The sequence below is a fragment of the Tachysurus fulvidraco genome, chromosome 10 (assembly GCF_022655615.1).
Source record: "Tachysurus fulvidraco isolate hzauxx_2018 chromosome 10, HZAU_PFXX_2.0, whole genome shotgun sequence".
NCBI lineage: Eukaryota > Metazoa > Chordata > Actinopteri > Siluriformes > Bagridae > Tachysurus > Tachysurus fulvidraco.
In genome coordinates this window covers 6,081,687-6,098,739 of record NC_062527.1, presented here as the reverse complement: position 1 = coordinate 6,098,739, position 17,053 = coordinate 6,081,687, and the positions used below count along the sequence as shown (strand labels likewise).

The following is a 17,053-nucleotide window of genomic DNA, read 5'->3' as shown; positions in this document are numbered from 1 at the left end:
CTGCTCCGGTCATATAGGGACCGGACAGCCCTTAGCAGAGGGCCACGGACCCCATACTCCCAGAGCACCCCCCACAGGTCACCACGAGGGACACAGTCGAATGCCTTCTCCAGATCCACAAAACACATGTGGACTGGTTGGGCAAACTACCATGAACCCTCCAGCAACCTGGTGAGGGTATAGAGATGGTCCAGTGTATGATGATGCATTCCTGCCACGCATTAAATGGTGTTCTTGGATTTGTCTCCGGATCCACAGTGCCTTTTTATATTGCTGTTTTTTTTAGGGTCCTAGGTGGTGGCATAGGGCCCGGTTGTTTTAATGAAGAGCTTTAATTTTAATAACATAATTACCCCATTTCCCCAACTGAGATGAGGCTTTTTTTTATATTCATCAGTAAATAATTCACATTTGAGACCCAAGTTTTAGATGGAAATGAGGCACATTTGCAAATACCTCTGTAAATCCAAATGGATTTAACACAGTGATTTTGTTTACATGAATATTTAGGATAGAAATCTGTATCATATGTGGTCAGTTGTTGTTGTGCCATATTTAAACAAGCAGTGACATGCACACACATATGATTATGAGCAGTCAGTCCTTTTGAGATACTCCTCAAAGTAGAACCCAAGTCAATTGGGGTCCAAGTCCTCCTTTAGGCTGAAGCACATGCTACCTCCTGGACGTTTGTCTCGGCTCTTCGTCTGGGGTAGGAACAGCTAGATTGGTCCAACTTCACCCAGTGGATTACTGTTCTGCATTGGGGCTATTCAGAGGAGTGTATAATATGACAAACATTCTTTAATAGTGATTCATATTTCATAATGTTCTTGTACACAAATAGCCTTCCAGCTGGCTAAAATCACAGTACACCCTGAACGTTGAAGCACAGACGGATCTTTAAATAATATCTGGATCACACTATTTTAAGATGTAGCCTACATCTTCCTGAAATAAGCTATGTGTCCAGCGTTAAGCAGCTATTTCACCTAGACATACAAACTGGTGAGATTTAATAAAGTTCATGTACAGGTCTAATGCTGAAAATTTAAAGAAAGTTAAATAATAATAAATATAGCTTTGGGACTCATAAGATTGACCCTAATAATTTCTACTGAATAGAGTAAATTAGATGGAATCACATAATGATTGCAGTTAGATGAAACCTTCATACTCTGTATAACCAGAAGTATGTGAACATCTTCCAGATTTATTCCCTCTTAATAGTTATAATAATCTCCACACTTCTGTGAAGGCTTTCCACTAGATGTTGGAGAAAGCGTAGCTGTGTGTATTTGTGATTATTCAGCTACAAGAGCATTAGCGAAATCAGATAACGATGTCAGAGAAAGAGGAGGTCTCTCAGTGTTCCAGTTCATCAGTAGTCTCCAGCCTAAACACACCATGGAGCTCTTCATGGAGCTGTGTGCCATGTGCTCAGGGAACAAGTTCAAACCTCTTAGTTACAGTGAAGGGGAAATCGTAATGCTTCACTATTAAGTGATGTGTGTGACGACGAGGTGTCAAATACTTTATTTCCCTTTCCTTATACGTGTTAAGGACAATTCTATAACGTAGGACATGTAATTAGATAAGATCATCAAGATCAAAGGTTGGGACAAGTGCTTTTGCGCAATGTCTGCGCAATTCGAACGCAAGATAATGCCCTCGAATGCTCCGTTGTGTTTCGCCTGAGGAGGAAGTGACGCCTGAACGCGCGATATAGCTGGATGTACTCTCACACAGCCAGGGGTAGGTGTACTGAGGTTACAGTACATGCCAGTTGTTGCCAAGCTTACCTTTCACCGTCACGACCGAGAGCTGTCTGGATAAGATAGAGGGGGGTCGTGTGGTCCGTATCTGTGACATTAAATCAATAACAAGATGTTCGAGCTTGTGCGTTCGTTAACGTCCGCATCGTTAGCCTGAAGTTTGTTATTCAGGAGTAAATGGCTGAAATGTCTTCATTTAGATGAAGGGCTTTCGGTGTGTCCTAGCTAGAGGACTTCAATACCGCGGTGTTCCCAGGTAACAGAAGGTACAATAATAACATCAACAAGGGTAACAAGGTTTGTGTGCGCGCGCTACAGTACGCGTGGACGTGCATTTCTATTATGAATTCTTGTTACTAAGCACGTCGCCGTTTGAGACGGTCTCGCGATCGACTTTAGATCGTTTGCTAGACGGAAGAAGTCCCGTAGAAGTTTTGTTCTGTAGATAGGTCGCTTGTGCATGCATCTATAGCTTTATCAGGGACGGGACCGAGAACGTTGTGAGACTAGTCGAGATACGTAGTGCATCTTACACTTTATATATAGATATTAGATATATATTAAACATGGCCAAACCCGAGCCGAAGAAGTGCAGCACTTTGACCTTTGGTAGCAAACCTGTGGCGGAGGAGCAGGTCACTAACGGCCCGGACGAGTCGCCGGTAACCGGAGCCGCGCACGAGCTCGGGGTCAGAGTCAGACCTGGCCAACTGAGCACCGAGAGCGAAGTGTTTGACGACGGAACGAACACTTTCTTCTGGTAAGCAAACTGACAACTTCCTTGGAGGTTTTCCTTCTAGATGCACACATTAGTACGTGAGCCGATCATTTCATCCACACGTGCTTCTTTTCCCATAACACACACACGTACGTTTCTCTGTGTGCTTTAACACCATAATGGCTCAAAACTGTTCCAGCTTGTGCACAAAGCGAGTTCCAAGACGACTTGTGCTGAGTCCCTTTCCGAGATGTGAACCAATTCAACTCCACTCAAATCAAGTTTATTTGCATAGCACTTTTTACTATTGACATTGTCTCAAAGCAGCTTTACAGAACATAAACATAGAACAAAAAGTTATTATAAAGATTAATATAATACAAAATGCAAGATTAATATCAGATATATTTAAATGTGTTTAGTTTTTATCTCCAATGAGCAAGTCTGAGGTGACTCAGGTGACTGTGGGGAGGAAAAACTCCCTTGAATGGTAAAGGAAGGAACCTTGAGAGGAACCAGACTCAAAGGGGAACCTCATCCTCATTTGGGTGACACTGGAGGGTGTGATTATAAATATACAGTCTGATAAATGTTGTTGTCCTCAAAGACCACATGGAGTTGACATCTCCTCTTAACAGAAGATGGTCAGTGTAGTGGGTTTTGTCCAAATAATATAAAACTGAATCACTAAAACTATAAGACCCAAGAACCCATCCTCATATACGAGTGTGTTTCAAATCATAGTATGTTGAGATGACTGACTTAGAGCTACCTGGATGGTTGACTGTTTCCGGTAGACCGTTTGGTAAGTGTGGGTCCGTGGGTGCTTATCGACATCTCGGCTAATATTGCTCACATGTATGACCTTTTTTTAATAGGAAGAGTGCATACTTTCAGTGCATATATAATTAGGAGAATTGGGTTGCAGCACTGGTTTGCCAAGGATAGAGTGGAAGAACTCGAGTGTCCTGCACAGAGCCCTGACCTCTATCATATTTCAGGATGAACTGGAACTTCTTCTCATCCAGCATCAATGCCTGAACTCTCAAATAAACTTGTAGGTGGAATGAGGACAATTACCCCACAGCTACACTCCAACATCTAGTGGCAGAAAAGAACAAGAATACACTACACTTTGACCGTATAGTTTATTTGTGCACTGGAACATAGACAAGCGAGGGACGAAGATTTGAGCTGATGTGAACCTAGGTACTCGGTACTGTCTTGTCCACCAGAGTGACGTTGACCATCTTGAATTTTTTTTCTTATCTAATGTCAGCATCTGGTAGTCCCCGGTTTCCAATATGTAAGTAAAGCTCTGAGCATTAAGCTTTTTAAGTGTTCAACATTCTACACTTTTTTGAATAAGTGTATCGGCTGGTTTCTTGAAGTAAACTATTTGGTGAACTCACAGCAACTCAAGTTATTTATATGACTCAATGGACTAGACTAGAGATTAAGTATACGATTTGGGATGCAGCTTGTGTATTTATTATTTGCGTGTTCACCGTTATACAATTTCGCATGTGCTGTATCAGATTTTGCACAGCGTGTACTCACTGGTCCCAGATTTCTAGGACACTGTGCAAATCTAAAGCTTATCTGGAACCTCCAAGACTGACCGCCATATTTCATACTGGAACCATCAATACTGTGTTAACAAATAGCTACCCCAAAACTAGCTCACTGTATAGGCTGTAACTCATGTATTGCACTTCTAAAGGGGAAAGATCTTCACACATTTGTGTTAGCAAACCAGAATTTACTGATTAATAAAGATGTGCTTTTAAAAGAAGGTCAAGCTCTACTTCATAGCAAGCAAACACTGTTTGTGGCCTGACTAATGCACGTCATGTTTGATACTATCACCATAGAAACAACCGCAGCTCTGCTTTTTTTTTTATTGTAAATTTTAAGTGTGTTCGCACACAGTATTAGTTTGAAGCTCTGGATTTGCTGTTGCAGCACACTCGATGCTTTGCTTAAAATTCAGACGACTTCAAAATGCAAAGTACAGCGATTCAGGTTGCGCCATCTGCCTTCCCTCTAGCAGAGTACAATCAGACTCATGATATCATTACAGATTGCACTTAAGCTTTCACAGCAGCACTATTTATTGATCTATAAATAATAAAATATATATGATCATCGAGCTTGTAGTACACATAAATGTACTACACCTGCTAATCAGGATCATACTATACTTCTCACTGATGGGAGTTACAGTCTCCTGCACACTCATCCGCCACCTCGGGGAGTGTTTGAGCATGCCAGCTTTATCCTGGCTTTTCTGCTGTCTGGCAGACTCAGCAGAATCGGTGCGCTCAGGCGGGTTAAAGACTTTATGCTGGACAGATGCAGGAGTGGAAGGGGGCAGGGAAAGCAACGGGCAAGAACACGGGAGTGCTTTAAACTGCAGCTGCTAACTTAGGAATAAGAAAGAAAGAAACTTGAAGGTTGTACGTCAGACACAGTATTCCACTTTTAAAAAAAAAACAATTTCTTAGTTTTTAAATGATTAAGAACAACACATTTTATGGGACATCTACAAGGTTCGAGTCTTCAGGACAGACGAGTTTGGTTTGGTTTTGTTTTCGACAGAGAACTTTCTGCTATAACGTAATTACTAGCAACCTTCTGGAAACCATCCCTCATATCAACAACTAAACCCTTTATTTATTTATTTTTGTTTGTTTATTTATTTATCTATCATAAAACAAAACATTTGTTTTTATTCTGTTTATTATTAAGCTTGATTATGTGACTGACTGTGCCGTTACCATAGGAACAAGGACACGTTTAAAGCAGCTCTTCAATGGAAAATGAATTCTATGAAGTGAACAACTGCGAAATTCAAAAATTCAAGCGACCTTTGTTATAACTCACTGTCATTTTAAAAAGGTTTGTCACTCGGGTGTGGCGTCTTAGTGCATGTCATGTGTATGCTGTTTAAAATGAGACTGCCCCGATGTGAGAAGCTTTCCTATGTCCCTGGGGGCGACTGCCATAATTGTCTTTATATTTTGCGTACGCCCAGAGCCGACACTCCCTTCGTGGCCGATAGCATTTTGTTACTCAGAAAAATAGTTTTACTGACTTCTGAGAAATGTGGAGAGTTAAAGAGGCAGCAACAATCAGTTTGGCAAGGGTTTTTTTTTGCTGTCTCTTCCTTTACCAGGATGTTTATTAGCATATCAGTGTGTTTAGTCACTCAAACACACACTCTTTTTGCCTTTTCTCTGCAGGAGAGCGCACACCCTTACTGTGTTATTCATCCTGACATGTGCTTTGGTTTACGTGACACTGCTGGAGGAGACTCCACAAGATACAGCCTACAACACCAAGAGGTATGTGGACAAATGAGCCAGAAGCCTTGTGTGTGTGTGTGTGTGTGTGTGTGTGTGTGTGTGTGTGTGTGTGTGTGTGTGTGTGTGTGTGTGTGTGTGTGTGTGTGTGTGTGTGTATATAAACACTAACCCTGTTCCAGTTATGTTTCAACACACAAGGTGACCCTGACCTGAAATTCCAACAGTTCTTTAAAGATACATGCTCTTTTAAAGATCTGTGTGTGTGTGTGTGTGTGTGTCTGTCTGTCTGTCTGTCTGTGTCTGTCTGTCTGTCTGTCTGTGTGTGCGTCTGTCTGTCTGTCTGTCTGTGTGTGCGTCTGCCTGTCTGTGTGTGCCTGTCTGTGTGTGCCTGTCTGTTTGTGCCTGTCTGTTTGTGCCTGTCTGTTTGTGCCTGTGTGTGCGTCTGTGACTGAGTGTGCGTCTGTGACTGAGTGTGCGTCTGTGACTGAGTGTGCGTCTGTGACTGAGTGTGCGTCTGTGACTGAGTGTGCGTGTGTGACTGAGTGTGCGTGTGTGACTGAGTGTGCGTGTGTGACTGAGTGTGCGTGTGTGACTGAGTGTGCGTGTGTGACTGAGTGTGCGTGTGTGACTGAGTGTGCGTGTGTGACTGAGTGTGCGTGTGTGACTGAGTGTGCGTGTGTGACTGAGTGTGCGTGTGTGACTGAGTGTGTGTGTCTGTGTGTGTGTGACTGAGTGTGTGTGTCTGTGTGTGTGTGACTGACTGACTGAGTGTGTCTGTGACTGACTGTGTGTGTCTGTGACTGACTGTGTGTGTGTGTGTGTGTGTGTGTGTGTGTGTCTGTGACTGGCTGAGTGTGTCTGTGACTGGCTGAGTGTGTGTGTGACTGACTGTGTGTGTCTGTGACTGACTGTGTGTGTCTGTGACTGACTGTGTGTGTGTCTGTGACTGGCTGAGTGTGTGTGTGTGTGTGTGTGTGTGTGTGTCTGTGACTGGCTGAGTGTGTCTGTGACTGGCTGAGTGTGTCTGTGACTGGCTGAGTGTGTCTGTGACTGGCTGAGTGTGTCTGTGACTGGCTGAGTGTGTCTGTGACTGGCTGAGTGTGTCTGTGACTGAGTGTGTGTGAGTGTGTGTGCAGAGAATGTTCACTTTTCTGCACTAGATTTGAGTGGAAAATTGATGACTTTATAAAATCTGAAGCCTCCTAGCTAAGATGATTTATATGGTATCTACATGGTGGAAACTTCATCAGAACCCATTTCTGTAAAAGTCAGCAAGTTTCACGTCCCACTCTGTAATACTGGTCTTTCTGCCAGCATCTGTGATGGTTCAGAGTGACCCTTCTGTGCAAATATTGGAATTTTTGACACATTTTAAAAGAAGTTGGATAGAAGTCAGACAGTGAGCTGGACTCCCTAAGTACTTAGACGGTTCAGACATCATGAAAACACACTGGCTGAGTTCATTAATATAAAGTGACTATTTAAACTATAAAAAGCAGTGAAGTTGTTTGGGATGCCATGAGAAACTTGGTGAATAGAATGGGACCAAAACAACCCTGTTATAACATAACGTTATAATCTATCTAATATAATTATCTTCAGTGTTCAGAAGGAATCGATGCTTAAATGAATAAATAGAGATCAAAGAATAACTGGGAATGTATCTAAATAATAATATCAGTGTATTATATCATTTATTGTTCAAATTCAAGATGATAGATACAGAGATGTAGCAGAGATATCAGATTGCGTGATGCTAATCTGCTCGTGCAATGAAATTATTATTATTTTTATTTTTTTTCTCCCCCTCTATCTGTTCAACTCTTACTCTAAACCACATTATAGAAACCGGACAGTGCTGTACGTGGATCCTCAGATGTATCATTGCTTCTGAATGTAATCTGAATATAGTAAAATGAGCTGTGTGTGTGTGATTTTCCAGAGGGATTGTGGCTAGCATCCTGGTCTTCTTGTGTTTCGGAGTAACTCAGGCGAAAGATGGCCCTTTCTCACGTCCACATCCAGGTAAGTGTGCAACACGGGTCGCTTTTCCACCCTTTCCTTTTCTTCAGGAATAAATGAAGGAGAGTTTTAGTTTTTTGCACGCTACAATAGTTTGAAACAGTGCTCAGGATGAGAGGAGCTTCTCACCTCGCTTAGACACCCTTCCAAAAATCCTGCTGCTTCGAACACGTTTACATTCCCGAGGCGGGTAAAATGGCGCAGATGTAAATTGCGAGAAGATTTGCACATTGACGAAGAAGAGAATTGACAAAGTGTGACGGTGTGTTAGTCTGTAGAAAGTTCACCGCTGTCATCACAGCTGGCACGCACCGTCACGTTCCACATTTAAATGTTCCTATTATTTTACAGCGTGAGACTGTGAGTTAATTATCTTTTATATATATTAAGCCTTGGAGCTGTAATGAAATTTTAATCACACTCATATTATTTTTTATACTTTTTTAAAAAAAATTTTTTAACCTGCCCTGTCAAATTATTTTTTTTAAATTATTTTTTTTAACCTGCCCTGTCAAGTGTAGTCCTGTGCCTTTATTTATTTGTTTGTTTGTTTATTTATTTATCAGCTTCAGTTAAGTGAACTGCATGCTGTAGAGCTTTCAGACTCCACTAATGGCTACTAACCCGCAGGCTCATACACACCTCTTGCGCACACTCCACTTTCCTACAATTGGATGCATGGCTGTCATGATTACTCTTCAGTAATACACCAGCATTTCTCGTTTACTTTTCAGAATCAAATATTAAAGTTCAAATACAGACCCATCCCTGTGGATCATGTGGTCAGCCCTACTTTTGATGTTAAGGAGATGTTTGTCTGTCTCTTGCTCACTGAATGCTCGTGGTGACGTCAGGTGTTTCGCTTTACACCTTCAGCCGTTGTTCTCTCGACCCTGATCTGTGCTAATGCCTAAGAATGTTTTGTTTTTCTCCTCACTGTCTTTTATGTGCTTTATTGCTCCCTTTGGCTTTTTCTTAGCCGGTCATGAGTCGTGTTGGATTTGGACCCTGCTGTAAAATTTTATATTCGGTTTAATCTTCACCAAATGCCACAGATTCCACAGAGGAGTGGGAGTGTCACAGTGAAAAGTAAGACCAGTTCATCTTGCTGGTCCAGGACTGCTGTCACTCCGCTTTAAAAGGAACAATTTGAAAACAGTTCTCTAATATGATGCTTGTCATTGAGAGAAACCTGAAGGACCAGACGCTGAATAGTGGACGATAATTAGAAACACTTAAAAGACTGAGAGAATGAGCAAGAGAGGGAGAGAGCAAATGAGAGGGAGAGAGAGAGACAGAATGAGAGGGAGAGAGAATGAGCCAGAGGGAGAGAGAGAATGTGCCAGAGGAAGAGAGAGAGGGAGGGAGGGAGAGAATGAGCCAGAGGGAGAGAGAGAGGGAGGGAGAGAATGAGCCAGAGGAAGGGAGATAGAGAGAGAGAATGAGCCAGGGAGGGAGGGAGGGAGAGAATGAGCCAGGTAGAGGGAGGGAGAGAGAATGAGCCAGAGGGGGAGAGAGAAAGAAAGGGATGGAGAGAATGAGCCAGAGGGAGAGAGCGAGAGAATGAGCCAGGGAGGGAGGGAGGGAGGGAGAGAATGAGCCAGAGGGAGGGAGAGCTGGAGAATGAGAGAGATTGAGAAAGATGCTGAGGACAACTGTCTCCCTGGTGTGTACAGTAAATATGAACTTACCCACCCATTAGAGCTGCCAGTAGCATGGCAACAGAGCAGTCTGGGGGTAAAGAGCAGCTCTGGAGGAAAGACAAGTAGCATTGACCTAAAGCACAGGAAAGGGAGAGAGAGAAGTGAAATGATAGACACACAGACAGCTCAGTTTACTCACCTCAGTGAGAGTCAGTTATGATTCACACAAACGTGACCTGAGTCTCTGAGCATGATGATGATGTCATGTAGAGCTGGACTTTCCTGAATGATGCCTAGTGTCTGTATAAAGACATCATGTGCATGTGCATATTTGCTGCTGTGATAGCATGTCTCTCTTCTGCTTTCAGCATACTGGCGCTTCTGGCTCTGTGTCAGCGTTGTCTATGAGCTGTTCCTCATCTTCATTCTTTTCCAAGTGGGTCTGGAATCATGCTACACACACACACACACACACACACACACACACACACACACACACACTCAACTTATGGTTGATGTCATTTTACATTGTAATGCAGATGCTTTTGGTTATTCCCAAAAGAAAATCTACTGCCTTGTGCTTTCACTTGTTTGTTTTTTTGTTTGTTTGTTTGTTTGTTTTTTGAAAGCTCGTATTTTGGGCATGTTACAGACGGTGCAGGACGGAAGGCTGTTTATGAAGTACATCGACCCAAAGTTGGGTGTTCCTCTTCCAGAGAGAGACTATGGAGGAAATTGTCTTATCTATGATCCAGGAAACACCGCTGACCCGTTACACAACATCTGGGTAACAAATCTCTCGGACACACACACGCACATGCACACAAACCAAACAATCAGGGCTTTGCTAATTTGTGTTTGTTGTTACAGGACAAAATGGATGGCTTTGTTCCTGCCCATTTTCTTGGTTGGTACATTAAGGTGGGTCGTGTGTGTGTGTGTATGTGTGTGTGTTTACTTAACCGGTCTTCAGTCATGTCTTGAGAGCTGGTGTGCTTTGCCCTTCACACCACCCTCACAAATTAAACTGGTTTCAGTTTTTACCACATATATACACACACTCATGCAGCAGCTTGTTGTATTTAATGACAGAAAGTGAAAACTGGAAAAATCTTAAAGCTTATATATACGCACAGAAAAAGCTTATGATGTACCTGTCATGGTTCCTGTCTGTCAGACGCTGATGATCCGAGACTGGTGGATGTGTATGATAATCAGTGTGATGTTCGAGTTTTTGGAGTACAGTCTGGAGCACCAGTTACCAAACTTCTCAGAGTGCTGGTGGGACCATGTGAGCATTCCTTTCATTTTTATCTCCCACTTTTACTGTAACTATAGATGCAAGTCTCTCTTTCGCTATCTCTAGTTTTATTGCTTTCTTCTTCCCCCAGTGGATTATGGACGTGCTTTTGTGTAACGGTTTGGGCATATACTGCGGCATGAAGGCGCTCGGCTGGCTTTCGATGAAGCCGTACCAGTGGCAAGGCCTGTGGAACATCCCAACATACAAGTAAGCACTATAGTCGAACTAATCACCTTCCCCAAATATATCCTCAAATCCCTTGCAGAGAAATGCTAGATATCTTATTTTTCCATTTTTTTTTTTACTTTATTTGTATTTAAGATGTGTTTATTTTTTTTTCAGGATGTATAGATTTGGAAATAATGTCAAGGGTTGATTTGGGAATTAGGATCGATATTTTTAGTGATGAACAAATGCACACTGTGGATATTTACAACATTTCCATGAAGGCAGTTTGTTTCTGAAAAGCTTTCCCTGTGTTCCATAAAATCTTTGGGAATAAAAATGTCTGGTGCTGAGTGTCAGCATATTGACCACCATGGCAAGTGAAGTAAGCTTGAAATGTTTTCTGTTCTTGGACTTTATGTGGAGCAGAAAACCATCAACTCTTTGTTCTCGAAAAGTCAATTCAATTTATTAAAGAGATCAAAAATCTATTTAGAAATGTGGACGTAGGCTTTAGAAAGTTCCGAACACTGCTCTTTTGTCTGTGGATAAAGGCACACACAATGAATTCCACCTCCAGAGAGACAAATGTCTTTTTGGGGGAATTTGATTGTGTTTGGAAGATTTTCACATTAGTGAGAATTATAGCTGATATCTGTGCGGTTTATTACCAGGGGGAAGATAAAGCGCATTGCCTTCCAGTTCACACCGTACAGCTGGGTGAAGTTCGAGTGGAGACCAGCGTCGAACCTGCGCCGGTGGCTGGCGGTGCTCGGCATCATCTTCATGGTCAGTGTTTGTGACCGTAATATTTGAAAATGTCACACACAATTTATCCAAGATGTTACCAAATATCACCTTGTGGGTACTAAACTAATTAATTACTAGTAAAAAAGGACAGCTGTAAAGGACATCTTTGTTTAATACCGTTTTTTAACACATTTTTGGCATTGATAAAGAAAACTCTGTGTTTGTTGACATTGAACAAAATCACGAGTCAAAGTAGCAAAGTCTGGTACTTAATATCGCAGGGATTCTGCGAGTCTCAGTTATTACACCGAAGATAAATACATTTACCTTCTTTGAGAGTTGCATTTATCTCATTTATACATCAGTGTATTTATACCACAGTGTAGCTTGGTGATCCTCAAACTCACCATATATACATATTCAAAATGTGCTTGAAATGTTGAGACAGAAGAAGGGAGCTGTAGATTTTATGATGCTGATGGTATACTACTTTACCCTTTCTAGTTCCTGCTGGCGGAGCTGAACACCTTCTATTTGAAGTTTGTGTTGTGGATGCCCCCTGAGCATTACCTGGTGCTGCTGAGACTCGTGTTCTTTGTTAACGTTGGCGGAGTGGCCATGAGGGAAATCTACGACTTCATGGACGACCCGTCAGTTACAATCTTTAGATACTTTTTTTCTTTAAAAGATTTTGTTTTTCTTATTATTATATTTATAGATCTCTTCTCTGTACAGTGATATGTTATAACAGTATTTGGGAAATGGAGTAGAGTTGCCTGGATTGTTATAGTAGGAATTAACATATTTAGACAGGATACTGTTTATCCGGGTTGCGGGGAGTGGGAGGAACAATTGATAGACCTTAAACATCCATGCTGTCAGCTCTTTCCAAGTGTCATCAAGACTCACTTAACTGGGATTACTTAATAATTATCATGTAGAAACCATAGACTTCACCATTACCGTTAATGCACCATAAGTAACAATAACAAAGCAATGGCCAGTTGGATTAATGGATGCTCTAAATGATGTTTACTTTCTGATCTTGCAGGAAATTCCATAAGAAGCTGGGTCAGCAGGCATGGATTGTGGCAGCAATCACAGTAACAGAGTTTCTCATCGTAGTGAAGTACGACCCCCACACTATCATGCTACCAATCCCGTTCTTCATCGCGCAGTGCTGGATTCTTGGCATTGTGCTCATCCTCACGTGGACGCTATGGCGCTTCTTTATCCGGTGAGTGCGTGAGGGTTTCTTATGAGGATATACACACACACACACACACACACACGAGCATGGGGGTGGGGGCTGCTTGGGTTTCCCTCTCCTTCCATGTCACTGAAGCCTGGTGAAGCTTCACTGGTTAATGTGTTTATTCAAGCATGATTTCTTTTCTGTTCACAGTGACATCACACTCCGTTATAAAGAGACACGACGGCGTAAGCAGGAGGGCTCTGCCGAGCGGGAGAAGCCCCCCGGCAATGGCAGCAAGACCCCTATAACGTCCGGCCGAAGCAAACTGAACGGAAACACAGATCCGTTACGACATCGCAAGCCTTGAGGAAGACATGGTGGAATGCTCGCTGCACAGCTGTTGCACCCATGTTAAGCATGGTGTGATTTTACACTGTGTTTGCATGTCTGCCTGTCTTCCCCTGACTGATGAACCATTCCAGCACACAGTATAGCACACACTGTTCAAACACACTATACCCTAACCCTAACCCTAGAGCAACAGTGAGTTCATCTCTCATGATCAGGAGGCTCATTATGGTTTTTTATTATTTTTTTTTATTTTTTTTTGCGTGTTTTTTTTTGTTGTTAAGCGGTAAGATGCAGAGCATGACATACATTTGAGGTGTGTGTGTGTGTGTGTGTGTGTGTGTGTGTGTGTGTGTGTGTGTGTGTGTGTGTGTGTGTGTGTGTTTGCGTTTGCGAGAAGTGCAAGGGTATGTATGGAAAAGATGCTCTGTTCTTCCAGATGCCTTATACGCTCTAACAGAATAGGTAAGGGGGTATTATGAAGCTGTACCTTACCTGCCTCTGGAATGGTAACCTCAAGGGTATAACCTGTGTACTCTTTAATGTAAACCATTAACCAGGAAAGGTGTGTGTTTAAAGTTACCTTTAAATTATTATCTTTGCTTCTTATTTTTGTGCTTTAAATTTTAAAGGTAAAAAGCTACCTACTACAAAAACAAAGATATGTACTCTAGTTACAGGGGAAGGTACAGTTTACTTTTGTGGGGTTGTTTATTATTATTATTATTATTATTATTACTACTACTACAACTTTTATTTGTTTTTGTTTTTTTTTGTTTTTTTTTGTGTGTCGATTGTTACTGCATGGACCATTGACACGTGCTTGTAAACGTGTGCTCCAGTTCCGAAGGTGTGGCTTGTTCCTTGTGAATTGAGTTCTTTTTGCTGCTATGCAATAAGACACATGTTGGCTCTCGTTGGTTTATTGTTTGTTAGGTATTGGCTTAAACTTTAAAGAGCCTGGAGTAATGCTGTTACACAGTGCTACACTTACTGGAACACACACACACACACACACACAGAGCTTTGTTTTTCCTCTTTATGTTAAACAGGGACAGAACGTACTCTCAGGAGACCTGTTATTCATTATTACTCTTATTACATTGTTTCTCAGGTAATTTCCCTTCGGATCAACAGCCAGAGTGATGAGGATGGGCATGAATTTTGCTGAAACAATCGTTCTGTCAGACTTATTGGACCAATTTTTTTTTGCAGGTTTTTTTTATTTATTTATTTATTTTTTAAATATAATACCTGGTCAACCAATCCGCTTTATGATACTTGCTGCTTTAGCCACAGAACAAATTTCGCTAGTCTGCTCTGCGGAAATCTGAACGTTCCGTCTCGTCCGCCTACTGTAAGCCTGTGATGTTCATCGCACGTTTAGTCAAACGTCGTCTTGCGGCTGTGTTCAGTGTGATGATTTTTTAAATGTATAAGTGGATATTACATCGATGTAGTGAAAGGTGTGTTTTAGTTTATATCTGTACTAATATTCAGCACTATAGAACGGTTGGAACCGTCCCATGTAACGTAGAACATGCTGCTACTACTACTATATTATTATTATTATTATTATTATTATTATTATTATTATTATTATTATTAATGTATACTTTACTTTTTTTAGTCCTTTGCTAGAAATTGGTTGCCAGCACCCTCAGAACAACCTCTTACTTCTCGTTTTATGTAGTACGATAGGTGTAATTTTCCTCCTTTGTGTAATTTAGGTTTAAAAAGATTTCTAGAAATCTTTTTGTAGGCATATTTCCTTATTTTTATTTTGAATTTTTTTATTATTAAAACCCCATTTTCCTTCTTGTTTGCTTTACTTACATTCTGGAATCATCAGCGTGCCTCACTGCGTCACAACGAGGTGGAACTCAGATTGGGAAGCACGTCACCATCCATTTAAGAGCCTTCGCTAGCACGTCAGTTTTACTCTACACAGACGTTTGTTCCCTTATATAGGACGCGTCTGTTGGATAACACACTGGACGATTGAGACAAATTTATCATGGGTTGAAATCATAATTCTACAATGCGTGACATACCACGATATATATAGATTTATTAACAATTTCCTAGCAGTAAAAGTAAACAGTAATGTTGTTTTGTCTACCATTTCTTTTTATTTATAAAAAATGAAAACATTGAAAGATGTACATCAATATGTACATTTTCTTATCATTAATTGTTTAGAATATTAAACTTTGCGGCAGTTTCTCATGATCGTTGTATTATATCATTTCGTCCAGCCCTACATTACTCTTTCGGTGATCTTTCACATGCACGGTTCACTTAGAACGACCCTCTCTGCAGCACGAGGGATCGAGTAGACTCGATCTGATCTGATGTGATTTCTTTTCTTTTACAACAGGCTACTGTTTAGAAATATTTATTAGTCTCAGCAATAAAAAGCTAACTTGTACTGTTTAACCCGGCAAGCCTGAATAGATCGTTACAAAGCTCTTGCTAATTTAGTACAAGTTGTGTCCCAAAATTGTGAAACGTAGATGTCACGTGATCGTGTGTTGAAAACGTTGTCTCGTTCACTGTACATTTATTGTGCAAATCAATAAGGGAATGACTTCATGTGTCATTCCCAATGTTTGTTTGTCATCCAGAGCAATGAGGCTCTTCTTCTTTAATCATAACTTCTACTGATACAGGACACACGTCTCTAGCTTTAGATGCGGATTTAGTGGTGCGGAATGGTAGATGTTTTATTTATTTTTTAAAAGAAACAGGTCTGCCTACAATGAATAAAACAAAAAAATAAAAAGGACCACTTTTTATTTTTTCCCCCACAAAGCCTTGAATTGTCGCTCTGTCCCAACTCGAAACATGATTTCTGCATGATGGATGGTATTATTATAGACCAATAGTTTGTGTATGTGTGTGTTTCTGGCTGTGGTGTTTCTTCAGGGCAATAAGCCTCTCGACTCTTCTACAATGAGGTGTGAGAGAATGTTACGAACATTATACTGACTGTTTTATAAAAATGTAAATAAAAATCTGTTTGTCTTTTGATGTAGTGTCTGCTTTTTGTCTGTATTTTAGGCTGAATCAAGAAAACGTGTGTTTGTGTAAAATGGGTACATAAAATTTAAAAATGTCTCTTGCACCAAAATGTCTCTTGTTCCTATTTTTTTTTTATGTCAAAAATACCCTTCAAACTAGAACCTAGTATTCGTTTTCCTGCTTCAGTATTTTAGACCTTTGGCCTTGCTGTGACATTGACCCTGTTTGGATCAATTGTAAAATCCTGTTTAGTTCATTTCCTTTTTATGATTTCATATCATTCTTAATTCACTTTCAAAATGCATATACACATTATGACAGAATAATAAAAAATAGTCAAAATGGAGTTTAAATGTAAGATTTAAGCTGTACAAGGAAAAATAGAGACAAAATATAGCATATGAAGATGATACAATGACAAAATGAATTTAACAAGTTATCAGATGTATTAATAGTAATATACTGTAGTATATATGTTTATATATATCATGCGCACGTGTTCACTGGATCATACTGGATCATATTTACAATAATCACTTTTATAGGTGATGGGTTATCAAGTCAAGTCAAGTCAAGTCAAGAAGCTTTTTATTGTCATTTCAACCATATATAGCTGTTGCAGTACACAGTGAAATGAGACAACGTTTCTCCAGGATCAAGGTGCTACATAAAACAAAGACAGGGCTAAGGACATGTAAGTAGTCTTAGCCACATAAAGTGCAACTGTGCAACCTGGTGCAAACAGTGCAGGACAAGACAAGCAAGACAGTGCAGGACAAAAGACAGTGCAGGACAAAAAACA

At 40.8% G+C, this 17,053-nt stretch overlaps 1 protein-coding gene across 2 annotated transcripts; it reads left to right on the top strand.

Moving 5' to 3' along the window:
- Window positions 1-1,554: 1,554 nt before the first annotated feature.
- Window positions 1,555-16,260, top strand: ptdss2 (phosphatidylserine synthase 2). Of its 2 annotated transcripts, XM_027163956.2 has the most exons (12): window positions 1,555-2,535; window positions 5,739-5,840; window positions 7,744-7,826; window positions 9,835-9,902; window positions 10,119-10,253; window positions 10,337-10,387; window positions 10,644-10,757; window positions 10,858-10,976; window positions 11,609-11,723; window positions 12,189-12,334; window positions 12,736-12,921; window positions 13,090-16,260. In XM_027163956.2, the coding sequence occupies exons 1-12, from the start codon at window positions 2,342-2,344 to the stop codon at window positions 13,244-13,246; spliced, it is 1,470 nt and encodes a 489-aa protein (XP_027019757.2). In that variant the 5' UTR covers window positions 1,555-2,341; the 3' UTR covers window positions 13,247-16,260. The 2 variants fall into 2 exon arrangements, with proteins under 2 accessions (XP_027019757.2, XP_027019758.2); XM_027163957.2 differs by lacking the exons at window positions 1,555-2,535; window positions 9,835-9,902.
- Window positions 16,261-17,053: the final 793 nt, after the last annotated feature.

Bases quoted from the DNA above. Each gene is read 5' to 3' on its own strand.
- ptdss2 (XM_027163956.2), top strand. From the start codon at position 2,342: ATGGCCAAACCCGAGCCGAAGAAGTGCAGCACTTTGACCTTTGGTAGC. The intron at 7,827-9,834 runs GTAAGTGTGCAA...TTCTGCTTTCAG, and splicing joins TTTCTCACGTCCACATCCAG to CATACTGGCGCTTCTGGCTC. The intron at 12,922-13,089 runs GTGAGTGCGTGA...TTCTGTTCACAG, and splicing joins CTATGGCGCTTCTTTATCCG to TGACATCACACTCCGTTATA.